General features: G+C 41.9%; 2 protein-coding genes across 20 annotated transcripts in view; one reads left to right on the top strand and one right to left on the bottom strand.

Moving 5' to 3' along the window:
- Positions 1-27,070, bottom strand: Ift25 (intraflagellar transport 25). 15 transcript variants are annotated; one of them, XM_087551111.1, is made up of 9 exons: positions 26,959-27,070; positions 24,717-24,850; positions 21,929-22,031; positions 21,769-21,847; positions 18,248-18,360; positions 6,791-6,897; positions 5,126-5,194; positions 2,116-2,159; positions 6-214 (listed from the first exon to the last, which is right to left on the bottom strand). In XM_087551111.1, the coding sequence occupies exons 5-9, from the start codon at positions 18,343-18,345 to the stop codon at positions 101-103; spliced, it is 432 nt and encodes a 143-aa protein (XP_087407237.1). In that variant the 5' UTR covers positions 18,346-18,360; positions 21,769-21,847; positions 21,929-22,031; positions 24,717-24,850; positions 26,959-27,070; the 3' UTR covers positions 6-100.
- The window catches only part of Lrrc42 (leucine rich repeat containing 42), a 21,019-nt gene continuing 20,270 nt past the window's right edge, over positions 26,848-27,596 (top strand). The window contains exon 1 of one of the 5 annotated variants that reach the window (XR_015619519.1): positions 26,848-27,068. The gene's annotated coding sequence lies outside the window, so the exon portion shown is untranslated. 5 annotated transcript variants of the gene reach the window in all.

The following is a 27,596-nucleotide window of genomic DNA, read 5'->3' as shown; positions in this document are numbered from 1 at the left end:
CAGAGTGATACAAATCTATTTAATAGTAAACATATCAAAGATAGCTTTGTGTTTCAATAAATATATTCTAAAAGTAGTTCAGAGCATGCTGTTGTAATCACTAAGGAAGACTTGAGACTGTCAGTCCCTCTGCAGAAATGCTGTGCACAGATGCAAAATGATCAAACGCTGAGACAATAATGAATCTCAAGAAAGTGGCGTAGCCATCTCGTGCCTGTAAGAGAAAAAGAAATCAATAAGGATGCATTTAGCAATCCTAGCAAACTATTAGAAGCATTTGGCAGAATGCACGCTTTGATGAAGAGTAACTTTTCTAACATGTAACAAAATAGAAGGCAAGGGTGTTCAGAAGGCAAGCTAGCGTCCTCACAGTTGTCAGAAAGTGATTCAGCACACTGTTACTCTTGGTTTTGGGAAAAACTGAGAGGACTAAAAGTTACAAATGTCCATTTCTGACCAACTCTTTTACAAGTGTCTTTGTAAATGTCTTTGTCATGCTAACCAGTTCTGTCGGCTAATAATGATACACTACCTTAAAGCATGACTACACTCTCACATTTATATAATTTCCCTGGAAAGCAATTTGGCAAGATACACAAAAAGCTATAAAATGTTTATATTCCTGTCTTGAGTAAGTCCGTCCTGTGGAATTTATTCCTAGACAAAATGAAAAAGGTGAAGGCCACACTGTGCACAGCATGTGCTGATTAATATCCACTGTGAGTCACTGAGATGACAGAGCATACAGTAGCTTAAATATGTGTAAACAAGTAAACGGTGCCATAAAACATAATTATAAGGCTTGGGATATAATATTAAGTTTAAAAAGATGATATAAGTTTTCTATACTTTTTGTTGTGCTACCTGAGGTTTATGGTCAGCAGCTAGAAGGACAAATGGAGTCAGTCAACTATCAGAAATAAACGTGTGGGGGTTGGGGATTTAGCTTAGTGGTAGAGCGCTTGCCTAGCAAGCACAAGGCCCTGGGTTCGGTCCCCAGCTCCGAAAAAAAGAAAAGGGAAAAAAAAAAAGAAATAAAAGAAATAAATGTGTGAGTATTTTGCCTTACCACTTTTCAAATGTTCTATAACTCTCCGCAGCAAGTCCTTAACATATAATACCAAAGAATGCAGAAGCAATTTAGTATAATTAATCTTTCTTTCTTTTTTTTTTTTTTTTTTTTTTTTTTTGATCTTATTGGCCTCCCAAATTCCTGGAGGAACTTATGTGGAAGAAAAATGAATTGTGGGGTTCAAACAATTCCGGTAGAGTTTCTAGTGTGTGAGCGTGTGAGAGTGTGTATGTATACCAGCAAACCCCAAAGACCTTGCCTCCCAGCAAGGTTACAGTTTGTGACGAGAACAAACTCAAGTCTTAACATTTGCACTATAAGTGGACTTAGCTCTCCGCTCCTGGAAGTGCAAAGCCGCAAACCTAGCAGGTAAGAAGCCACTCAAAATGTCATGAAGAAGAGCTGTATACCAACACTGGCAGCTAAACGCACTTGGAGAATTGTACCAGGACCCGATTGTCTAAAACTAGGGCGTGACAAACTGGCAGAGACAGAGACTCCTGATGAAGCGGCAGCTTCCCTGTCAGTGGGCGTTCACTCCACTTGACAAGCAGAGCCCAGTGGAATGCTGTCAGAAAACCTCTGGTTCTCGGTCCACTTCAGCTCTCGGGCTTATTTGTTCTGATCCTATGCTCTAGTTCCCCTCATCTAAACCTCTCTTGTCCTTTCACGCCTAATTACCACCCAACTCTGACAGCTCAACCCCCTTCGAGTCCTATTCTAAACAGAATCAAATAAACAGCGTAACCAAATACTTAAAAAATGAATCACTGACCAAATAAAACAAACAAATAAATTCAATTCTGTCTTATCCATGCAGCCTCTTTCTCCAGGATTAGGTTGTTTTTGTTGTTTTTAAAGAACCTAATTAATAATATATTTAGCTTATAATATTATTGAGAATAATCTCTAATGGTTGAATAGGCAAAGAACTGCTAATATCACAAGGTTTTTCATCATGAATAATTCATACTAGGAAACCTTAAAAATCTCAATTGGGCTCACTGGAGACAATCTTATCTCTATAAAGTATATACACTTACCATAATTTCTTCATTTTGAAGCTGCCCCTCTGTGTGTACTAAATCTAAAGCATAAATTTAAGAGAAACAGGTTAAGGCTCAAACATCTGAAGAAAGCCATGGAAATTGGTGCCAGCAAATGTGATTATTTGGCAAACTATAAGTTAAAGCTAGATTTAAATGAATTATTATCTGGGGGTTGAAATCTGATAAGACATTTGGCTTAAAGGTTTTAAAAAATGAGCTATAAAATACCTCCAGTAATTATAAATAAGACAATGCAAATGTAAATTATACTAAAGAAATATTACTAAAGAAATTACACTAGAGAATAAAGAAATAGATAAAATGCAGAAAGTCCTCCATTTTAAAACATGATTTCTTTATTTATTATATGTATACAAGTGCTCTATCTGCATGCACATCTGCATGCCAAAAGAGGACATCAGATCTCACATAGATGACTGTAAATTACCATGTGGTTGCTGAGAATTGAACTCTGGACTTTTTGAAGAGCAGCCGGTGACCCAAGCTCCTCCCTTTTATTGATCAAGCTCCTTACAGACTTTTATGTAAGAACCCATTTTCCTACATGAAAATTTCACCTGTGACATGACCTCTTCTTATACCCAAGTTTAATAATGTACTATTTGCATAATGGTAGGCTAGATTAGTTTATTTAGCCATGAATTACTTTGAGTATCCTTTCCGAAACAAGAATTATTTAGTTAATATAATATCTTTTTAAAAATTGTTTATTTATTTACATTTCAAATGTTGTCCCCCTTCCCACTTTCCCCTCTGCAAATCCCCCATCTCCTCCCCCTCCCCCTGTCTCTATGAGGGTGCTCTCCCACCCACCCACTTTGGCCTCACCTCCCTACCATCCCCCTATGCTGGGGCATCAAGCCTTCACAGGATCAAGGGCCTCTCCTCCCATTGATGCCTGACAAGGCCATCCTCTGCTACATATGCAGCTGGAGCCATGGGCCCCTCCGTGTGGACTCTGTGGTTGGTGGTTTAGTCCCTGGGAGCTCTGGGGGATTCAGTTAGATCTTCCTATAGGGTTTTAATTCCCTTCAGCTCCTTCAGTCCTTCTCCTAACTCTTCCACTAGGGTCCCCATGCTCAGTCTGATGGTTGGCTATGAGCATCTGAATCTGTATTGGTCAGGTGCTGGCAGAGCCTCTCAGGGGACAGCTGTATCAGGCTCCTGTCAGCAAGCACTTCTTGGCAGCAGCAATAGTGTCTGGGTTTGGTGTCTGCAGATGGGATGGATCCCTAGGTGGGGCAGTCTCTGGATGGCCTTTCCTTCAGTCTCTGCTTCACTCTGTCTCTGTATTTCCTGGGTGTATCAGAACTCCTAGGGATCAAGCTGCCTCTGGGTGTGATTGGGGGGTGGAGGGCTTTGTAGCACAGGGTCCACTCCTGGGGTGCAAATGCAAACCAGAAGGCAATACCTTTTGATATTAATTTGTATCAAATAATGCACAGAATTTCAAAAACTAGCCAGCACCAAAGGGGAAATCTTTGGGCAGTAAGATTCTGGAGCCATTTTCCTGCTTCCTAATGTTTTCCTTAGATAATACAAACCATTTCCCCTGCTTTCCCATGCCTTCTCTAGTCATGTTTTCTGCTTCTAGGCTGGAATGATGGTACACACCCAAAATCCCAGCACTCAGGAGACTGAGACAGAGGATAGATTATAAGTTCCAGACCAGCCTAGGCTACATACAGAGTAAAAACCTGTATAAAAAATAGTAGTGGAGGCTGGGGGGGAGGGGGACTACAGAGATGGCTCTGTAGTTAGGAGCACTGACTGTTTTGCTAGAGGACTTGGTTCAGTTCCTAGAACTCACATAGCAGTTCGCAACTCTCTGTAACTCCAGTCACGGGGGTCTGATACCTACCTTCCAGCCTCTGTAGGCCCCAGGCATGAATGTGGTGCATAGATATACATACAGACAAAACATCCATGCACACTAAAATCTAAACTTCAGTTGTTTTTCCTATAATACGGCTATATTCTCTTTCTTATATATTTGCTATTTAAGTCTATGTCACAGTAAGTAGAAATCAATACCCACTTCTTGGTCTAAGAAGTGTGCTGAAGGGGTTGGGGATTTAGCTCAGTGGTAGAGAGCTTGCCTAGCAAGCGCAAGGCCCTGGGTTCGGTCCCCAGCTCCGAAGAAAAAAGAAAAAAGAAAAAAGAAAAAAAAGAAGTGTGCTGAAATAAGAAATCAATTATAAACCAATCCTCCCCACCTCATTCATATGCCATGTCACTGGCTACTCTCAGATTCTAGGCTTTTCCGGGGTTGCATGTAATACGTGGGCTTACTTCTTGTTGTTCTCCTTGGAAGGCACTAGGTTCAACTGAACCTGCTGGGTTCTGGAAGCTTGGCCTGTCCCTCTGGCATCAAATTTATTGATCTACATTTGCCTGGTTCACTGGGTTTATATTTTCTTTTCTTCTTATAGCTTTATACCTTTTTGTTGTTCTGTTCTCACAGCATTTGCTAAGAACAGGAAATAGACACATGAAGTAATTGTGTGTGTTCATGCTTAACTGGAGGACAGTGGTTATTAAAGATTTTTTTTTTAAATAGGGACTCACTATGTAGTGATGGCCAGCCTAGAACGATCTATGTAGATTAAGCTGCCCTCAAACTCCTGGGCCTGAGGACATGTACCACCATACCCAGCTCAGCTGATATTTAAACGTTATTATTAATCCAGAAGAAAAGGTACGAAGCTAATATTTGTTTGCTTGTCATATATAAGCCACTAGCTCACAAAAGCCTTAAATGTGTCATCTCTGTTTTTTATAAGAAGCCTAAAATTTTGAAAATGTTGCTATATAAATAGTATGTCGAGGACTGAACAAATTTGTGTTTTTCTAGGCCTTAAGTGTGTTAAAGAATCATTAAAGTTCCCTGTTATTTACCAAAATCCAGCTGGACTGATAGCATAAAGGCAGAGGCCAGGCATTCACCCACTCCCTCACGCTCACTGGAGACATGAATACACACCTTTTTCAACCCACTGCTCAAAATCCAATGGCTCTTTAGATGTGGTCTTTTCAATCCTCAAAGTCCGCACTAGCATTATAAATAAACAGAATAAATAAAAATGTTAATTAGCTACTTAATTCTATATTGTTGTGTCTGCGCTTCTTTTCTCCGCTGCCCTTGTCTGCCATGGACTGTGGGGGACAACACAAAGTACTGGCACCAGGAATCCTGGAAGCTGTGACTTTTCCCATAAATCCTATAGTAAAGCACAACCTTCTATAGTGGTGCCCTGTTAGTATTTATCACTACAGAGCACAAATCTAGTAGTGCTTTTCTGAGTCCTGTTATTATCTGCAGTATTTGTATACTGGTGGGGATACTAGTAATCATGTCCTAAGTCTTTACAGAGAACACGCCTTGAGTCAGGCATATTTGTTCATTCTCTCTTGGCTGAAGTCTTTATGAGGAAGGTATTAACCTACTTTCCTGATGAGGACACAGGCTTTACAGAAGTCAGGAAAGGTGTCCAGTAAACTAGAGCTAGTAAATGCCAGAACAGGAGTTTACACACGAGGCCTGTCTAGGGTCTCCATAAGGAATGACAAGCATAGCACGCATGCACCTTCCTTCTGCACAGGGTTTTGCCATTGTCCCCACATGACCTCCAGAACCATCCTTCCCTCCTGTCCTACTCTGGAGGACATGACTCCTACAAATCATACTTTCTAGACTAATTTACCAATTCAATTGTCTTTGGGGATGGCCAGTGGCAGGCACCAGAAGATTGGAGGGCAGGGAAGTGAGACCAAGATATTTTATCTACCCTCTGTCCTGCTTCATGCCATGCCTTTGATGGTCCTTCCCCTTCAAGACTGTAGCTCCCGCTAGCCAGGCCAGCTAGTACATTCCCTGACCTTCCCCCTCCCCCTCCTCTCTCCCCCCCTTCCTCTCTCCCTCCCCCCCTTCCTCTCTCCCCCCCCCTTCCTCTCTCCCTCCCCTCCCCTTCCTCTCTCCCTCCCCTCCTCCCCAGGGCTCTGGTAACACTTTCCTTTTCTTGTCTCAGGACTCAGTGGCTCCCTGCTGTAGCTGGTTTCTGAGGGCCCCATTATCCCTTATTCATTCCTGCAGCCCAGGCCAGAATTTTATAAGTAGATCTATTAATAAAGGCTCTTCATTTGAAACATCTGGGACCTATTCTGTTTCCTGCCATGATTCTAATACACTTTATCACAGACCGGACTTTATGTTCCAAGGGGAGATTCCACTCCTAATCCCCAGAAAATGTCATTAGCAATGGAAGAATCAGAACTATCTAATGGGAATAATCGGGGTTATCAGATTTACAGCAAGAATCTGAGAACTACAGGCTAAATGAACCTAGGACGAGGATGTCATAGAACTCAGTATTTGGGCAAGCCAGCTTCTTACATTCCTAAGAGTCTTCTGCCAAAGACATTCACACAGCAAGCTGCATGGAAATTATGATGTGCTTTGGAAGGGTTTGCAACTTAGGAGACTAATTGTGCTGAAGGCAGTTAACTCAGACTCCCCACCCTCCCATTGCAGTAATAAAACTGGGTCCCATGCTGTAAGGAAAAACTAGTCTTCTGCCAAAAGTTTACATGTGTCCTCTGCCTACAGAAAATTAAAGGATAATAAAAAATTAATGTGTGATTTGCTTACCCAAGTAACTTTGAATCACAAGCTTTTCAATCTTTACGTGTTTGTGGAAACAAATAATGAACTCCTGGGGAAACATGCCTGTGGTGGTCCAAAAGGTTTCTGGATTCCTAGTGTTAATTTTAAAGGAGGAAAGGGAATAGACAGATATAAAAATATAATCATAATGTTATAATGAATAAATATTAAAAACAGCTACTGCTTTATCTTATAATCCTTTTCTAATATACTTCTGCCTATAATCTCAACTTTAGTACTTTCTTAAACTGACATACTTTCTAAAATGCTGAAAGAGAACTGATGTCACTCCCACTTCAGCAGTCCCTAGTAACTATCAACCCAACGGCTTTCGTCCCACCATTAAAGTATATTGTCTCCCATTACGACATCACCCATCCCTGCTGCCACGGCCAGCTGCTTGCGACTCTCAAACACATCATGCAGATGTACGCTTCCATACCTACATTAATGAGTTCTCTTGACCCCAAAGTCCTTCTTCCTTTTGTGTAGTTTATGGACCCTTCTCTAACTGCAGCAGATGAGAGTCACATCCTTGGTGTTCTGCTTGCTTTATAACGTTTGTGCCCACTCTTTGCTTTTATGTCCCTAAGGGCTCAGACACTTGCCTTTCTCTATTTTTATGTCCCTAATAGCTATCTATTATAGTGGGGGACTCACAGTATATAAACAATGTTTGCTGAAAAAACTGAAGTTTCAAGTATCTCATGATTCACTATGGTGACCAATACCCCCAAGGAGGATACAAAACAGTCCCATGAGTCCAGAAATTCTCTTATCTTTCTTCCAGACAATTTCCGTATCCCTTAGCCAATAACTGCTTTATTTTCATCACAATAGGCAGTCCATTCCTTGCAGTTTTTTCTTCTTTCGGTCCCAGAGAGCGACCTGGGGCCTTGTATGTGCTAGGCAAGGGCTGAACTGCTGAGCTACACCCTTAGCTCGTTCTCTTTTTGTTTCATTTTCTTTTTTTGCACAGTATCACTACATTGCTCCAGCAGGCCTCGACTTGCTGTATATCTGAGGATGACCTTGAGATCTCCGTGCTCCTGCTTCTCCATCTCTCCAACTCCCAGGTCACATGTGTGCTCCACTACACTCAATCTTACATCATTGGGAACTGAACCTGGGCTTCATACATTTAGGCAAGTTTCTACCAATTAAGCTACATCTCCAGCCTTAGTAAGTGAAATTTAATTTTTTATTTCTATTGCGTTTACTTCCCACTTTATTAGTTTCTCCACCTCCTTATTCTCTTTTGAATTAGGTGCTACGGCAGGTCTCACTACGTAGCCCGGCTTGACCTTTATCCTCTTACCTCAGCTTGTCAAGGGTCGGGTTATAGGCTTTTACCATTATGACCATTTTTGCTTTTGTTTTTGTAGATTCTTTGAGGTTTTCTATGAAAATAGCCACAGAATCTGTGAACAGAGAGTTTTACTGTGTTTCTCACCTCTCTACCTTTTATATCTCTGCTTATCTGACCATACTCGTAAGATCTCCAGAAGACAGAACGAGAGAGCTTTTCCAATCTTAGGGTAAAGTATTTCCTGTTTTACCACTGAGCTGAAAAGGTTTTGTTTGTCTTTATCAGACTGGGGGACCCTCTTCTCTTAGGTAGCTGAGAGCAAATGCCAAGATAAACAATGAATTTTCATGCATATAGCCCAGGCTACCCCCACACTCATTGTGTAGCCAAGATTGGCCTTGAGCTTCTGATTGTGCCTTTACCTCCCTAATGCTGGACTCACAGGCATGTGCTCGTTCTACTAACACTGCGAGTTATTATAAGTGCAGCCTTGTGTTCCTATGATTTTATGAATATCTATTCCCAGGGTAAACTACATGTTTTTAGACTCATCCTTTGGGCTTTCGTGCTTTTGTTTTTGTTCGGTTAAGATAGGTTCTTGCTACGAAGATCATCAGGCTGGCCTCAGCCTGAAATTCACGATACTCCTGCCTCAGCCTCTCCAGAGTGGGTATTACAAGAATGGGCTACAATGCCCAACTTAATTTAAAATATTTCGTTAAAAATTTTTAATTGACTTTCAGAAAGAACACTAGTTTTAAATATTTCTTATGGGCTGGAGAGATGGCTCAGCGGTTAAGAGCACCCGACTACTCTTCCAGAGGTCCTGAGTTCAATTCCCAGCAACCACATGGTGGCTCACAACCATCTGTAATGGGATTCGATGCCCTCTTCTGGTGTGCCTGAAGACAGCTACAGTGTACTTATATATAATAAGTAAATAAATAAATTTAAAAAAAAGAAAAAAAATAAATATTTCTTACTATGCTCTGTCTGGTTTTGATAATGGGGTGCTAGCGTAACACTTGTAACACTTGGTGGGCAATCTCTCCTTCCCCTCTGAGGAGGATTAACTTCAGGCAGCCTCGAGCATGGTAGGCAAGCACTCTGTCACTGAGCTCTGCTTGAGCTTTGTTTGTTTTTATAAGGATTTGTTAGATATTGATGTTTCTTCTCTGAGTGCTTTATAGTTTTGGTAGTGGGTAGAAGTCTGTTCAGGTTTTGTACTTCACTTTGTGTCGTTTACATTTTTAAAAACTTTTATGTGTATAAGTGTTTTCCTACATGTATATCTGGAGGTCAGAGGAGGACATCAGATTACTGGAACTGGAGTTACAAACTAATTTGAGTTGCCACGTGAGTGCTAGGAATTGAACCAGGGTCCACTAGAAGAACAGCCAGTGCACTTGACGGCTGAGCCATCATCTCTCCAATCCACTCTTGTGCTATTTCTACAGTCTAAGTGACCTGAGGATTTGCCCCTTTCCTCTTAAATTGCTAAATTAGCTTAGTTTTGTTACTTATAATGCAATGGGTATTCTCTTAGACTCTCTATTAATAGTTTCTTTCTTTTTAGTATTGGATATTTACACATTCTGTGCATGTGCTTGCTTATTGAATCAGGCTCTATGTGTGGCCCTGAGCTTAGGACTCTCCCGCCTCCCCTGAGAACCAGGACTACAAACTGGAGCTGGAGGTCATACTCAGGGCTTCGTGGATGCTAAGCAGCAGTTCACCGCCTGACCCCAGCCCTGTCCTATTTTCCACTTTCCTTCGATTTAATTTGCCCCTCTTTCTAGATTCCCAAGTTGAAACTTAATGTTGCTTTTTTCCCCCTCTTTTTGAGACAGGGCCTCACTGTGTGGCTCAGAGGCCTTCTGAGTACTGAGATTGCAGCTGTGAACCACCATTCCCAGCTAAGAACATTCTCCTCATGATTTCAGTTTTCTGAGATTGGTGGGACCTAGTCAGGGAAATTTGGGGAAATTCAATGTGTACTTGTTTGATATGCCACCACTGATGCCAGTATTTCAGGTCAATTAATCACGATAACAGACAGCGCTGTGCATATCATCTGAATCTTTACCGGCCTATGTGCTCTAGCTTTATTGAGAGGAGAGTGTTAAATATCCAACTGTAGGTTCCTTTCACCTTTCAGTTTTGCCCTTATATACTTTAAAAAAATTGATTATTAGGTCTCTGATGTGTAGAAATATAACTTCCTAAGTAATTGACCTAAGAGTACAAAAATATCCCTTTATTCCTAGTAATCTTCTGTCTTATCCTCTACTTTATTATGAATATAATTAAGCCTCTTTCAAATGTAGAGTTGGTGGGGAAGATCATTTCTCACTCACTTTCCACCTATTGATGTGTTAAATTTTCTTTTGTGTGCGTATGTGCAACCCATGGTACATTTGGGAAGAGGACGGCAAGGAACAACTTTTAGGAGTCACTGTTCCCTCCCTGTGTGTGTCTCAAGTCACTATACTTGGTGGCAAGTACCTTATGTACTGAGCCTTCTCACTGCCCCGTGCAGGGTTTTTTGTTTTAAAGGCAGTTAGCATTTAATTAATGCACGTGGCTTCAAGCCATCAGGACACAGAAACCCCCAGCATCCTTAATCTCTTTAGCTCCTTTTCTGAGGCGTTTGGCTTTCATGATGACAGGCTGCTTAGGGGACTTTCTCTTCCCCAGAACTGTGTGGTATTGGGATCATACCACATCAGTGATTGGGATAGTGCCAGTCTTATTCTGGCAGTGGTTACCAACTTACTGACCAATGTCCACCATTTATCCAGGTTGATGGCTGGGCAGAGCTCTGGTTCTTCTTTAAGAGGAAGTGTGTAGTACTAACTCCCCCAAAGTCACCTGGAATTTGTCACAGATGATCCTGTGGTGATGCATGTTATCAGTTACCCTGACCTCTTGGCTGCTTTAATGCTGACTGATACAGTCATGGCCATGAAGTTTCTGGATCTTCTTCAGTCTGGGTGGCATAGCAACAACCAAAAAGAAAGTTGTTGGTTTTTTGAAGACAGGTTTTCACCGTTTATCTCTGCTGGCCTGGAACTCACTACATAGACCAGGCTGGCCTCAAACTCACAAAGATCAACCTACCTCTACCTCCCAACCACTGGGACTAAAAGTTTGCAGAGCCACCACCATGCACCACCACCCCCGCTTCTTAAGAGGGGTCTTGTTACGTAGCTCAAGCTAGCCTCAAACTTTTGGTCCTCTTGCCTCAGGCTCTGGAGCAGGAGGATGACATCATCATGACACCAGGCTGGCTCTTTCTGCTGTTTATTTTTAAAAGTGTGATAGTGGTTACTCCCAAAGTTACTATAGAAGAACCTCATGGGACTGGGGAGATGGTCAGTGGCTAAAGTTCTTACCATGGCAGCAAAGGAGACAGAGTTTGGCTCTCTAGAACTATCAATGCCAGGTAGACACAGTAGCTTTCCTAGAATCCAGTCTAGGAAGGCAGAAACAAAGGATGCCCAGACCAAGCTGACTGGCAATCAATCAGCCGAATCATTGGTGGGCTCTGTATTTTACTGAGGAATCCTGCCTCAGTGAATAAGGTGGGAACAATTAATAGAGGAAGATTCCAGATATCAATCTCAGGCCTACACACACACACACACACACACACACACACACACACACACAGAGAGAGAGAGAGAGAGAGAGAGAGAGAGAAAGAGAGAGAGAGAGAGAGATACACACACACACAGAGACAGAGACACACAGAGAGACAGAGAAACACATATCACACACAGAGAAACACATATCACACACAAAGAAACACACACAGAGAGAAACACACACTGAGAAACACAGACACACACAGAGAAACACATACGCAGAGAGAAACATACCCACATACCCCCACACAGATAAACACACACATGCACACACACACACACACACACACACACACACTCATATACACTATCTTAGTTACTTTTTAATTGCCGTGATAGAACACCACAGCCAGGACAATATATAAAAAAACAAAATTGGAGACGCACGGTTCCAGAGGTTTAGCTATTACCACATGTCAGGGAACATGGCAGCAGACAGTCATGCATGGTGCTGAAGCAGATGAGCTTCCATTCCTGGCAGCAAAGAGCTATCTAGCAATGGTGTGAGTTTTGAACCCTCAAAGCTCACCCTCAGTAACACACCTCCTCTACCAAGGCCACACCTTCCAATTCTTCCCAACTGGGGACCCAGTGTTCAAATATATGAGCTTATGAGGGCCGTTCTTATTCAAACCACCACATACACAATACACACGAACAAGTGAAAAAGTAGAAAAGGTGGGAGAGAGCTTTGTGATCGTCAGATCACCCAGAACTTCATGTCTATGCTATTGTAATATATTTTACATACAATTAATCTCACAATATAGTGGTTTAAATCATAAAGTGATTAGCTATCTCTCAAAGAAACTCAGAAAAATATAGTCATTTATACTTATCCAAATATTTACTATTTCTAGTACATTTCATATAGGTTTGAGTTTTCCCCTGGTATTAGACCTCTTCAAATCACAAAGTTCATTGAATATTTTCTGCCATGCAGGTAACAAATAAATACCTTTCCTTTGGAAGTATGTTTTAGCAAGAGAAAGAATTCCGGGTTGACAGTTTTTACGTCTGTTTGATTCTCCAGCTCAGCATCTGTCAGACACTCTACTGCTGAAGTGCTCTCTCTAGTAAGCAGGCCTGCTGTCATCAGCACTGCCGTGCTTCAGCAAACGCAATTCTTCTCCTCCAGCTGTTTAAACATTTCTCTCTTTTTCAGTGTTTCCTGGGACATAGTCGTTCTATTTATCCAGTTTGGGGTTTCCTGAGTTTTTAGATCTGTAAATTGATGATTTATTTCTCTTTATATTGAATTTCCTTATTGTCTATATTATTATTACTGTCATTGCTACTATTATTAGTGTGTGTGTGTGTGTGTGTGTGTGTGTGTGTGTGTGTGTGTGTGTGTGTGTGTGAAAGAGAGAGGGGGTATTATTGCAAATGGTGGCCCTTAAGCGGAGGTCAGAGGGCAACTTTTCAGGACTCAGTTCTCTCCTTCTACTGTGCATTCTGGCATTCAAACTCAGGTAGTCAGTCTTGAGCAGCATGTGTCTTTACCTGCAGAGTCATTTCGCCAGCCCTAAGCTGGCGTTTTTAAGTAAAATTAGAAAAGTAGAAACAATGTCTCTCAACTTAAGAATGCATAAATACTATATGCTCTATCAACATATTTGAAAATTTGACAATAAGAAAAATAGTAGTAATAAGGGACTGGAGAGATGGTTCATTGGTTAAGAGCACTGAGTGCTCTTCCAGAGGTCCTGAGTTCAATTCCCAGCAACCACATGGTGGCTCATAACCATCTGAAACGGGATCTGATGCCCTCTTCTGGTCTGTCTGAAGACAGCTACAGTGTACTTAAATAAATAAAATAAATAAATAAATCTAAAAAAAATAATAGTAATATGTACTACAAGACAGAGCAACCTTAAATCATGTAAGTGGAAGGAGCCTCACAACAGTGGACATGCTCTGTGTGGTGTGTGGCTCATGCTACGATGGGAGGATCCTGCCAAGTTCAAGTCAGTCAGATTTCCACCAAGAGTTGCAGGCCAGTCAGCTCCACACTTAGACTTTGCCATAAAAACACAAAAATGGGGGGCTGGAGAGATGGCTCAGAAATTAAGAGTACTGGCTATTCTTGCAAAGGACCGGAGTTCGATTCCCAGTACCTACATGATGGCTCACAACCATCTATGACTACTGTGCTAGGGGATCTGACACCATCTTCTGGCCTCTGTGGGTACCAGGCACATATGGAGTATACGAGAAAAGCATCCATACTCTTGGTTAAAAAATCAAAACAATAAACAACAAACACTGAGACAGGCATGGAGATACACATCTATAACTCTAGCATTTGGAAGGCTAAGGCAGGAGGATTGCTGTGGGTTTGAGGCTGGCCTGGGCTACACAGTAAATTGCTTCAGTTACTGACATCCTATTCTTCAAAAAGCTCAAACCACAACATATATGATTCTATGTATACGATTCACTACAGTATGCAACCTGTACTTGCAAACAGGGCCACTTCTTTTTCAGAGCATGGGGTGGATGAAAACTTCCTGGGCACTGGGCCCAGATCACATGTGTGCAATGATCTACCATTACAGTCCTACATTTTTTTAACATCTGAAACAGTATCTTGCAGATGCCTAGGCTGGCCTCCAGCTTTGATGAACCACTCCTGTCTCAGCGTTCCAAATGCTGGGGTTCCCAGTGTGAGAGATCTCAACCTAGCTTTGTTGTTTTCTCTGTGGAGTTCCTTTCCTCCCTTTTTACTGGCATACTAGTACAGAGGACAAAGGTGGGGTCAAGGGGAAATAAACATTCTCTTTAACCCCTCTTTCTAGCCAAGTGTAATCTCCAGACTTGGGGAACAGAGGCAGAAAGACCAGGAGTTGCAGGTCGTCTTTGGCTATATAGTGAGTGGTTCTGCATCAGCCTGACTACATGAGACTATCTCAAAATAACAACACAGACAAACGGTAACAAAAGACAGAACAACTAACTTCTAAGGAAACTTAAGGTATGCAGCCGGAGCTGTGGGAATAAACTTACAGCACCATTTTCTCCAAGTAACTCTGCAGCTGTTTCCATTGATATAAAACAATCTCTGAGCAGAAAACAATTTTAACGCCTATACAAAGCCTGTTTATTTTGCCAGAACTACAGAGATTAAAACTCTCTGAGGCTGAATAGATGGCTGAGCAGTTAAGAGAACTGATCTCTCATTCAGAGGACCTAGGTTCAGTCCCCAGGACCCACACAACAGCTCACAATTTCCTTCAACTCAAACTTCAGGGGATCTGATGCCCTACTCTAGCCTCCATGGGCACCAGGCACGTACACGATACACATTCATACACGCAGAAAACACACACAAATAACTTTTTTAACTAAAGGCTTTAGAAAGGGAGGAGATAAACTGATCTTGCCTTAGAAAAATGATTTATCTCCCATTAAAGCGAAGGGTATTTCTGGAAAGATCTCTATTCTAAATGAACAACTTAAAGACAATTTTCTGCAGTTCTGTGTATATATGTACATTAATTTTTCTATACCAAGTTGTTGGGATAAATAACTATTACTTGACTTTCACAGGAACTATGACACAGGCAAAAGCAGGTATTAAGTTTCTGATCCAGGGGTTGGGGATTTAGCTCAGTGATAGAGCGCTTACCTAGGCAGCGCAAGGCCCTGGGTTCGGTCCCCAGCTCCAGAAAAAAAAAGAACCAAAAAAAAAAAAAAAAAGTTTCTGATCCAAGTCTTACATTTGTGTTATCATATACAACCCTTAATTGAGAGTTAGAAAACACGCACGTTAATTGATTCTATCATTGGTTTATCTGTGTGATTTTTTTAACAAACTATTTTACCTTTGGTACTCTTTTTGTTAATCTTTAAAACAAGTTGAAACACTTTTTTTTGTTTGTTTTTGAAGACAGGGTTTCTCTGTGTAGCCTTGGCTATCCTGAACTCACTCCATAGACCAGGTTGTCTATGAACTCAAACTCAGAGATCTACCTGCCTCTGCCCCCCAAGTACTGGGATTGTCCAGCCAAAAATACTTTTTTAAAAAAGTTTACTTACTGTATTTATGCATATATGTATGAGTCCATGTGCACACGTGTGTGTGTTTATGCTACTTGTATGCAGGTGCCCACAGTGGTCAGAAGAGGATCTTCTGGAGTTACAGGTGGTGAGCCATCGAATGTGGATGCTGAGAACAAAACTCTAGTTTTCTCCAAGAGCAGCAAGCACTCTAAACTTCTGAGACATCTCTTTAGTCTGTTCTCCTTGCTTTTTTCCAGACAGTGTCTCATTATGCAGTCCCAGACTAGCCTTGAATTCAAGGCAATTCGCCTCCTGCCTCAGTCTCCCAGTACAGTAAGATTATAGGTATGAAACACCATGCCCAATTGAAAACAGTTTGTTTGTTTGTTTGTTTCCAGAGCTGGGGACTGAACCCAGGGCCTTGCGCTTGCTAGGCAAGCGCTCTACCACTGAGCTAAATCCCCAACCCCCTAAAAACAGTTTTTATATATGCTTACTACTTCCTACATTGTAAAAGCTCTAAACAAATTTGCAGTCACATATACATGTGTGTGCACATACATTTATATATGTGTGTACATGCATATAAATTACACTACCGTGCTTTTTAACATTAGCCAAGTTTTACAGATATTTGACATCTAAATCAACCTAGTTAACAAATGTTCAAGATTCTATAGAGTCAAAGATAAGCAAAACACAGGCTGATTTCTAAGAATTCACAACCGAGGGTTGGGGATTTAGCTCAGTGGTAGAGTGCTTGCCTAGCAAGCGCAAGGCCCTGGGTTCGGTCCCCAGCTCCGGAAAAAAAAAAAAAAAAAGAATTCACAACCAAGAGAGGACATAATATTACAGATAATCAATTACAAAAAAAGAAACGGAAAGGTCAAATCACACAATTTCATTATAGGGACTAAAACCAAATGCTCCCAGAGTGTAGCAAAACCATGAGGTGATCCCACCTGAGGGAAAAGGTGTGAGGAAAGAGCAGCAACCGACCTTGATTGTTGAGGCCTTGTCCAAGCACAATAAAACATGGAGACTTATAACAGCTCCTTCTTACAACTGGCTCTGCCTCAATAATTAAAACTAGTGTTTAATGTGCACACCTATCTTCTCCAAGTCTAAAATAAGGATAATCTAATAAATCCTTTTGGCTCTAAAGTAGTATGATTCTACTAGTCAGGTGTGGTTATGTACACAAATCAAAAGATTTTACGAGTAAGCTTGTTTATTTAAAAGAGGTGTTGTCAGTCTAGAGATGTACTGGATGCTCTCCCAGAAAACCCAGAAGCCACACAGTGGCGGACAATGGTCTGAAACTCCAGTCAAGGGGATCTGACATCCTCTTCTGGCCTTTCCAGGTACTGAACACATCTGCACAGTCATATGTGTAGGCAAAATCCACATATAAAATAAAATTTAAAAATAAACAAAAGTGGTGTGTTCTCCATTGGCCACTTTTCTTGGAATGACAGGTCTCAGAATACTACTTACCTCTCCCTAGAATGTGCTCTAGCCCTGGCCCCAGGATTGGAATGAAGCACACAACACAGGCAGGGCAAGAAGTGAGGCATTCAGCTTAGCAAAGATGCTGCTTAGACCAGCAAGCAAGCAAACAGTTCGTAGGAAGTGACAACATTTATATACTTATATTTTAAAGAAAAATCAGAATTAAGCCAAAACCAGATATTAAATTTTACTCTTCCATAAAATGAAGTTGCTGTCTTGGTTTTTTTGTTTTGGTTTGGTTTGGTTTTTTTGTCTCAGTAGAACATCTTTTAAAACTGATTCATGGGCTGAAGAGATGGCTCAGCAGTTAAGAGCACTGTCTGCTCTTGTAGAGGACCTGGCTTTGGTTCCCAGCACCCACATGGCAGTTCATAAGCATCTGTGACTCCAGTTCTAGGGGATATGGAATCCTCTGTCCTTGGGTATTGCACACATATGGTACACATACATACATATGAGCAAAGCACCAGCATACATAAGATGAAAATAAATAAATCTTAAACCACTCGTGTGCAACTATTTGCATAGCAGCAATGGCGGAACACAACTCTAATCCTGGACTCTGAGACAGAAGAATTTGAGTTTAAGACAAATCTAGGTTACACAGTAATGCCCTATCTTAGAAAACTCAAATCACAACAAATACGAAGAAAGCTGATGGTAGAGTACTTGTCTACCATGGAGGGCCCTGGGTCTCATTTCCAGCACTGCGAAAAAGAATACAAATTTTAAAATTGGACCTATTTGCACAAGGGATCAGTCAAAAAATTACTAAGGATAAAAAAACGTACTCACAATTCAATTAGTTCAATAATGACTCTGCAAATAGATTCAAGAAGTCATCTAGTTCACTAAATATTTATTAAACTACTTAATAGTGTCAGTTTAGTTATGAAATCGGGCCCCAGTACTCGAGGGGCTCCCTGATCTAACATAACCCAAGAACTAGGACAGAAGGAAGAGGCCTCTTACCCGTCAATGATGTTTTCAGGCGGGTGCTTTTCATCACTCGATGTGGCCAGAATCACTTCTGTCCCTTCAGTGCTCGAGCAGAGATCCACCTTCCTCATCTCAAAATGTGTAGCCTGCAATTTTTATAAACATACAGTCATAAAAAAGCAAACTCTTGATTCTCAACAGAAGAGAAAGCAAGGCTGTTGCCTAGCACACAGTTTAACAACCAAGCTATTCAAACAGTGGGAGGGACGTGCACATTTGTTTCTGCAAACTTCTGCCCTCTTCCTGGGATGACCTATAAAATACAATCATTTCCGTTTCTATCTTCCACAAAATGTCTTTGACTACTTGAACTGATATCATTATTCTACTTCTAAAATTAAAACCCTCAGTAATTATAGGAAGATAGTTAACAAGTTATGGTGACATAAATTATGAGTGACTTACTGTTTATAGCTGTATTTGTTTGTTTGTTTGTTTTTTAAGTTTGGGGGCTAAAAATAGGTATTTTTTGAGTATCTATACCTTTTCGATCGAAGTATCAAACAATACTTACTTTTACGGTTTTTGTTTTTCAGTCTGGGTCACTCTGTAGCCCAAGATGGTCTAAAAATCACTAGAAGCCTAGGCTGGCTTAGAACTTACAGTAGTCTTCCTGCCCCAGCTCCCACATTCTAGGATTACAGACAAGAGCCGCCATACCTGGCTGCACTTTGGGGGTAGTGGCAAACACAAGGTCTCTCCTACTCAGGATCATCCTTATCTACTCCCTGTGAGCTGGGGTTTCAGGCCTACCCACCACACCAGGCTAATTTACACTTGACACACTGGTTTTGGTTACTGTTTTGAGATGAGAGTTTTGCTCTGTTAGCCATGCTGTCCTCAGAACTCCCAGCCTCCTGTGATTCCCCTCCTTTAGTCTCTCCAACAGCTAAAATTACAGGGATCTGTAACAACAGCAGTCATTATTTTCTGAATAGAAACATGAAATAAGGAAAGTGATAACCTTACTCTAAAATTCTAAACTATGAGCTGGAGAGATGGCTCAGTGGTTAAAAGCACTGACTGCTCTTCCAGAGGTCCTGAGTTCAATTCCCAGCCACCATATGGTGGCTCACAACCATCTGTAATGGGATCCAATGCACTCTTCTGGTGTGTTTAAGACAGTTACAGTGTACTTATATACATAAAATAAATAATTATTTCTAAAAAATTCCGAACTAGTCACCTGGACTAAACTCATCTCTGCTGAAGGAATCTTGTTGAGCTCCACCCCAGAGGATATTGGAGGGTAAAACAGAGAAGAGTCTCTCAGATCTTATCTTCTGCTTCTCATACCTGTTCTGATACAGACAGATGCATAATAACCAGATGTACGTGTGTGTGTGTGTGTGTGTGTGTGTGTGTGTGTGTGTGTGTGTGTTTACCTGCTTTGAGATAGTGTTGCTCATTGGTACCTCTCTAACACTGAGCTGACTAGCACAGTCATCTGGCTTTTTTACATGGGTTCCAGGGACCAGAATTCAGTTCCTAGCACCTACACTGGGCAACTTACAACTACACACACAGACTCTCTCTCTCTCTCTCTCTCTCTCTCTCTCTCTCTCTCTCTCTCACACACACACACACACACACACTCTCTCTCTCTCTCTCTCTCTCCCCCCTCCCTCTCTCTCTCACACTCTCTCTCTCTCCCCCTCCCTCTCTCCCCCCAATACACATACACACACGTCCCTTAGAAATATACAAATTCTATTTTATGTCTTCTCCCCATCCATGCTTGATTTTTCTTTTTTAACTTTGTTTTTGAAACAGGTTCTTGCTATTAGCTCAAACTCTAATCCTCCTGCCTCAACCTCTCAACTGCTAGGATTATAGATATGTTCTACCAAACTCGGTTTATGGCTTGGGCTTTGTTTGGTTTTGATGCAAGAGTTGCCTACTGAACTATAACACACACACACACACACACACACACACACACACACAGACCAAATCACAAGCAATGTATTCAATAAAGCTTTACAAATCAAACTCATTAAGGTAAAGAAATATTAGAGCCTGTGAAAAGTCTTCCTCATCCCTTCCCAAATACTACCTCTTGTTCCTCCCCACAGGGAACAGTGGTCCTAGTTCTAACTCTGAGGGTGAAGTCTGTCTAAATCTTATGTACATGGAATCATAGCTCAGGCTTATCTGTATCAGGCATCTTCCCTCACTGTGTTTGTGAGATTTATCAATGTCGCATGCACGTTAAATACAGTTAGGTGCAGCTGCAGCTGCAGCACAGCCCCCATGCATGTCACCTGAGATGAGATCAAAGAAACAAGCCCCAGTGAAACTCCACAGGAAGCTGCTGCTAGCTGAACAGCAAAGAAAGGTTTCTCTGGTCTTGTGTACACAGGAGACAGACCCAGTGAAGGAGAAACTAAGCTTACTGTTTAATCATTTGAAATGAGAAGTAAATTAAACATATTTAAAACTGCATCTAAAGAAGCAGAAGAATTGATTTGTCCCTTACGTCATCTCCCAGACAAAAGAAAAGATGTGAAAGACGTGAAGTCTCTAGGGAAGGAATTACCTGTTTAGTCTACCTTCTGTTGAGATACTGAACAAGCAAGGTTAGAATCGGCTCAACAGATGACTCAGGTGCTGGCGGTACCCGTGTGCTAATTTATATCAGAAGATACAATGATACCTCTATAGAACTCTGTTAAATAATTTAGAAAGAACACAGACAAAATGGGTAAACAGAAAGTGAGTTTAGCAAGAGAAGCGAAAACTCAAAAGGAATAACACAGAAATTCAGGAAATGAAAAAATATAAATATAAATAAAGGTTTTTTTTTTAAAGAAATGTTAGCTAGGCTTAACATCAAACAGAATTTAGCATTAATCAAAGATCAGTAGACTAGCAAAATGGCTCAGTCAGGAAGGGCACTTCTAGCCACACCTAACTCAATCCCCAGAACACAGACATGTAGGCAAAATACCCATTCACATAAAATAAAAATAAATTAACTTAAAAAATAACTAAGAGAACAGAGCATCAGACCTATAAAATAATATCATCTAGTCTGAAACATGCACGGTTGGAATTGATATCTTAGGAGAGGGAAACGGAATAGTGTAGAAGAAAAATATGAAGAAAGATGGTTAACACTTTACCAATCTAAAATATAAATTCACAACTGCAAATAACTCTGAGGTTTAACTTGAGCAAACACATAGAAGATTCTACTTAGGCACGATTAGTCTATTGCTGAAAGAAAAAAGAGAAAAAGCAAAGCAGTCACAGCAAAGAGCACACTAACACATCTCTGGAAACACTGATCCCGCCAGAGGTGTGCTTTGCTCATGTAGGTGGGGGTTAGTCCAATCAAGCTTAACCATCGAGGTAAGTGTTTCTAGATTGGATCTAGCTCTGTAAGAATGAAAGCACTACTGATGTTACATACTGTGAACAAAGACTATGTTACAGAGAAACTAGCTTAAAACTCTCTGTAAAGGACTCTGGATAAGAATAAGAATACTTGCCTTATATGCAAGAAGTCCTGGGTTGTGTCCCCAGCAGCAAAACGAGAGCAGGAAAGACTCCCAAACTCTACCGAATGACCTAAAAAAATAATAGCAATGAAAAGTGGGGACTTAAGAGATGCAGAGGTAGCCAATAGGAGCCGGATTTGGTGACACATGCCTGTAATTCAAGCACTCAGGAGCTGGAGGCAGGAGGCTCAGAGGCTCAGGTCTACCCTTAGCGCATAAGCAAGCTGGACACAACCTGGCTATATAAGACCTTTCTCAAAAAATAAAAACAAAACAAAGACAATAAATAACATGAAGCAAGAAGACGGTAATAAAATTACATCCATAGATCATGTTAATAAGTTCTTTTTTTTTCTTTTTTAATGTCTAAAATTATTTATTGTCAATAAATTTTTATTTAAGGGGTTGGTTTGATTTCTTTGCTGTCCATCCAGGCCATCCTTTCTCAAGGTCATCCAGTTATGCTTTTTAGCCCTCTTTTATCTGTCTTTTGCAGTCATTGGCAACTTCTAAGTTCTTAGCCTGAAGATTTGAGGATTTCTTCAATTTACTTTAGGGACCCTTCTTCAATTAGCTTTAAAAACCATTTTAAGGTTTCACTTGTGACACCCAACATCTCTTTAGAGTCTTTTCATATCCATTCCTGGAGAACAGTACATATGACTTTATTAGAAAATACAGTTAAAGTTTACTTCAACCTAACAGCTGTAACCAGTTCTGTCAGAATTAAATTTTAGTTCATGTCTGTAAGTAAAGTTCTTAACACTGAACATGAAGCAAAATAACATTAACTCAAAATAGACTAGGAGGCTGGGAAACAGCTCAGTGGTAGAATACTGGTCAAACATGTACAAGGTCTTGAGTTAGATCCCAGTACTGCAAAACCAGACAGAGACAGACAAGGAGAAACACTAGGATGTTAAGGATTCATGACATGATCTTAGGATTGTAGAGTAAGCAATAAAGATAAAACCAGGGCTGGAGAGATGGCTCAGTGGTTAAGAGCCCTGACTGCTCTTCCAGAGGTCCTGAGTTCAATTCCCAGTAACCACATGGTGGCTCACAACCATCTATAGTGGGATCTGATACCCTCTTCTGGTGTGTCTGAAGACAGCTACGGTGTACTCACATTAAATAAATGAATGAATGAATGAATGATTAAATAAATAAATAAATAAATAAATAAATAAATAAATAAATAAATAAGGCTTCTTTGGTTCAAATGGTGGAAGTTTGGACACTATAGTGTAGTGGAAGGTGGTGGGACCTTTAAGAGATGAAACCTACTGGGAGGCGAACAGGTTACAACGGTCCTCTTAAACTGATTACTTGGAGAGTAGGCTGCCTTTATAGGAGTGGGTTCATTTCCCTGTTCTCCTGCTTCTACCTCTGGCCTTGTGAACTCTCTTTCCCCCTACATGCCATCACCTGTGAGATCCTTACCCACACCAGCAATATCAGAAAAACACATGACTATACTAAAAGAGGGCAGGAACACAGAATTAAGCATAAATACATTATCTTTCTACTTTTCATTAATAAACTGAGCACTAGATATTAGACTGGATTTAAAAATCAACCAAATAATATTTTTGAGATACACTATAACTTTATAAAGACACAGACTGAAAGCCAATGATAGGATATAGTACACTTTGTTTTTCTTTCTTTCTTTTTACCCAGATAGGGTCTTTTTACATGGCTAAACTGGCTTTAAACTTGTGCAAGTGTACACACACACACACACACACACACACACACACACACACACACACACAGACATAAAGGGGTTATGATCCATACCTGGTTAAGTGTTTATAGGGCCTGGTTTTTTGTTTGTTTGTTTGTTTTTTTAGGACAAGTTTTCACTATATTTATAATGCTGGCCTCAAACCTATGATTCTTCTGCCTCAGTCCCCCCAGTGCTAGAATCACAGGTGTGTGTCTGTGTACCACCAAGCCCAGCTCTAGTTCCATTTTTTTATTTCAAAATTGGTAATTCTTGAACAGTTTTATAATTTAAATACTTTTTAATAATTATATTTATGGGGTTGGGGATTTAGCTCAGTGGTAGAGCGCTTGCCTAGGAAGCGCAAGGCCCTGGGTTCGGTCCCCAGCTCCGAAAAAAAGAACCAAAAAAAAATTATATTTACTACTAATGCTGAGTGTGTAATATGATGTTTATGTAGCTGTGAGCTTCATGGTGGCTGCGAAACTTTGAGGACAACTTTAAAAGTCAGTCAGTTCTCTCCTTCCACCTTTATGTGGGTTCTGGGTATCAAACTCAAATGGCACAGATTTATGTACCAAACACTTTCCCTGCTGAGGCACTTTGTAGGCCTTGTGTTAGGTGCTGATATAATTTCTTTTTGATCTCTATATTATCAAAAAGTTCACTTTCCATTATAGTTCAAAACAGTATCAAGAGTACTGAAAGCTGTAGTCATACTGTGAGAGACACGTTCTAATATTTCTGTGTGCATTTTTCTTGACTAATCTAACTACAACCTTCATACTACTAATACCAGAGAACTGGTATAGAATGAATATTGTTAATTCTTAAAGATGAGGAAAATGGAGAAAATATATATATATATATATATATATATATATATATATCATGCTGATGGACCTAGATGCTAATTACAAACAGAATTCTTAGTTTATTACAAATTGAAAATGTAGATTCAAGTTAAAATTGGAGGTAATAATAACATTAACTACCAAATTACACTAAAGTAACTTTCTTTTTCCCCCTTTGAGTTCCTACCAATTAGGAATATGTTTGTTTCTGAAATTTTTAACAAACATTTTCAAGATACACTTTGGGCCAGGAAAATAGGGGCTGAATGACAGACAATGCTTCAACAATTACTTATAACTCTCTGAACAGCCACACTTGGAGAATAATTATTAGCAGAATAAGATGTACTGCTTACCACTTCTTAAATTTTCAATTTATTTTTATAGTGCTAGGAATTAAACCCAGGGCTTTCAGAATGCTAGGCACGTGGTCTACTGTTGAGCTATAATCCCATTCAAAACTTCTGTGGCTTGGCATAGTGGCGCAGATCTGTAATCAAAGCACATGGGAGGCTAAAAGCAAGATTACCACAAGTGGGCAGGGAGCCTGGGCTACAGTAAACTCCAGGCCATCCTCAACTATAGAGTAAGATCCTATTGCCAAAGCTAGTGGGGAATGGAATTAAGTAAAGGTATTTGAAATAACAGCTTTGTTAAATACTGGTATAAGAAGTATGCTTATCCAAATTGAGCAAGCTGGGGGAAGCAATCCAGTAAGCACCATCCCTCCATGGCTTCTATATCAGCTCCTGCCTCCAGGTTCCCACCCTGTGTGAGTTCCAGTCCTGACTTCCTTTGGTGATGAACAGCAATGTGGAAATGTAAGCTGAATAAACACTTTCTCTCCCCCCCCCCAAAAAGAAGTATGCTTATCAACTCTGTAGACATGACAAAGCTGAGAAGTCAGCTTATATGCTGAATAATAAAACTGGCCCTCAAAAGAAATGCTGGAGGGATAGGGGTATAGTACAGTTGTACAGCATGTGCTTAGCATGTTCATGATCCTGGGTTCAATGAAGGAGAGGGAGGGAGGGGGGAAGAAAGGGAGAGAGAGAACAAGATAGAACAGTTTCATTGGTACGAGTTTATGTTTATCAATTTACATATTGTCTATGGCTGCCTTTGTGTGGCAGAATTGAGTAGCCGACACAGACTATAAAATCTAAAATATTATTTGGCCCTCTATGCCCCTTGATCTAGGTGTATTAAAATTTAACTTGTTTAGTCCATGACAAAATCACTGTAAGACAACACTGTCCCAAAGGCAAAATTTAAAATTGTTATTTTTAGATTTACTAAAAGTTAGGCAACCAATGGAAAAGTGCCAGTGGGCAGGCATGGGCCTCAGGTTGGATATTCAACAGCCTTACAAAACAAAACGCCACTTAAGAAGTTAAAGAGATAGTACATTCCATCAAATTCTTTGAACATCAGGAAGGGGTCCCCGTGTACTAACATGTATAATGCTGATATGGCAAGCTGATAACAGACACACAACTAGCAGCTGGATGCTAACAATGTGATTCACATCCAGAACACGAATTTTCTCGTTGACCTTAGGTCTGGGTGCGCTTACACCTGCCTGCCTCAAAATCCTTTCCTATACCATCCACTGGTAACTGGTTCTAAGTTTAAAACAGGTCATTATCTGTCTCCCAGGGTGGCAGCCCGGACACAGTCCTCTCACCTTCGCAAGTCCCAGACCCAAAGGATTTCGAATAACTTAAAATGTGCCCACATCGACTTTAAATATTATTCATAACTGTTGGAGGGTGGTCGATGCTGATGATGTCTTACGTTTGGCATATTAAATGTAATTTGTAATTGTTCTTGCCTTTGTGGGTCAACATCATTTCAGGGCACTAAAAGTTCTTGGGGAGGGGGCCTAGAGAGAGGCCAGGCCCTAGTCAGATTGTCCTCTACCAGCGACATCACTGCTCCTCCCGCGGTCACCCACCGCGCGTCAGCTCACAACCGGTTCCTTCCCGCCCGCATCCCTCCGCCCGCCTCGCTACCCGGCTCCCACCTCTTCGGTGCCCGCCCACCGTGCTGCACAGACCCGCTCGCTTGGGCCTCGGGTAGCTCTGCGAAAGGACCCAGTCCGCTCGCGATCCCCGCCCGGCAAGCCAAGCCCCGCCCCACCCCGCCCCGCCCCGCCCCCGCCCCAGCGGAGTTCCCAGGCGCGCGCCCTGCGAAGCTCCGCCCCGCCCTCTCCTGGCACTGGACCCGCCTAGATGCGCCACCTCGCCTGCGCGTCTTTCCTCAGGACTACCCTTACCCTACTCCGCGCTGCCTCCGGGGCCCCCAGAGGTCTTGGGGGACACGCCCTCGCGCGGGCACGCACACGCACGGTCCGGCCCCGCCCCTTTCACCCTTCCTGCGACTGCCGGGCTTTCTCAGATCGGCTGTCCCACCCCACTCCCGGTCCCGCCCCGCCATATGCCCCGCCCACTACAGATTAGACCACGCCCCTAATGCCGGCCCCGCGCACGCGCGCCTACCCAGCCGAGGCCTCCCCCTCCCCGCTGGTACCGCGGTCCCGCGGCGCCAGGTCGCCCCCCAGCCCCTCCCTCTTGCCACCCTGTGTGTGTGTCCCACCCTCACGGGCTTTGTGGCCTAGGTGCTGAGCCGCTTCCTGGTCAGCCGCTCAGTGGAGGAAGGAGTCGCCTGTGAGGTGCAGCCGCTCGCTGCCCCGGGCAGGGGCACAGGTAGGTGGCGGCCGCGGGTCGGGCCGCTCGCCGAGCCTCGGGCAGCGCGTGGGTGCGGGGGCGGAGTGTGAGGGGACTGGGGGAGGGGAAAGGCCCTAGGGACGAGGTAGAGCTCGCGGTGGGAGAGGTGGGAGGATGAAGATATAGGGGTGCCTGAGGTGGGTTTAAGGGTGGGGTCGGCGGCGTCCGGGGTTAGACTGAGGGTGTGTGAGAATTAGGGTTCTGGGCGGGAGAGGGAGCGTATTTAGCTTGGGTGGACTTGGGGAGAGATTTGGGTGGGAGTGTCGGGGAAGGGGGAAAAAAGGGGTTGAGGAGTGCACGGAGGAAAGGAGCTAGGGTTGGAATAGGGGGAGGGGTGGGGCTTGGGGGGGCAGGGAGGAAACTAGTTGAGACCGCGGATTGTGAAGTTGGAGATAGTGAGGCGTGAAGAAAGGGGATTCTGAAGGTTGAGGTCGCAAAACTGGGAAAGAGATGGAGAGACTAGGGTGCTAAGAGGAACCTCGATGGCGAGAGGAAGGGAAGAATCGT

The sequence above is a fragment of the Rattus norvegicus genome, chromosome 5 (assembly GCF_021556685.1).
Source record: "Rattus norvegicus strain SHRSP/BbbUtx chromosome 5, alternate assembly SHRSP_T2T, whole genome shotgun sequence".
Lineage (NCBI taxonomy): Eukaryota > Metazoa > Chordata > Mammalia > Rodentia > Muridae > Rattus > Rattus norvegicus.
The sequence above is the reverse complement of the archived record's forward strand: the minus strand, read 5'-3'. Positions and strand labels throughout refer to the sequence as shown.

Bases quoted from the DNA above. Each gene is read 5' to 3' on its own strand.
- Ift25 (XM_087551103.1), bottom strand. The intron at 2,160-5,125 runs GTGTGTATTCAT...TTTATGCTTTAG, and splicing joins TGAGCAGTGGGTTGAAAAAG to ATTTAGTACACACAGAGGGG. The intron at 215-2,115 runs GTAAGTGTATAT...TTTCTCTTACAG, and splicing joins TTCAAAATGAAGAAATTATG to GCACGAGATGGCTACGCCAC.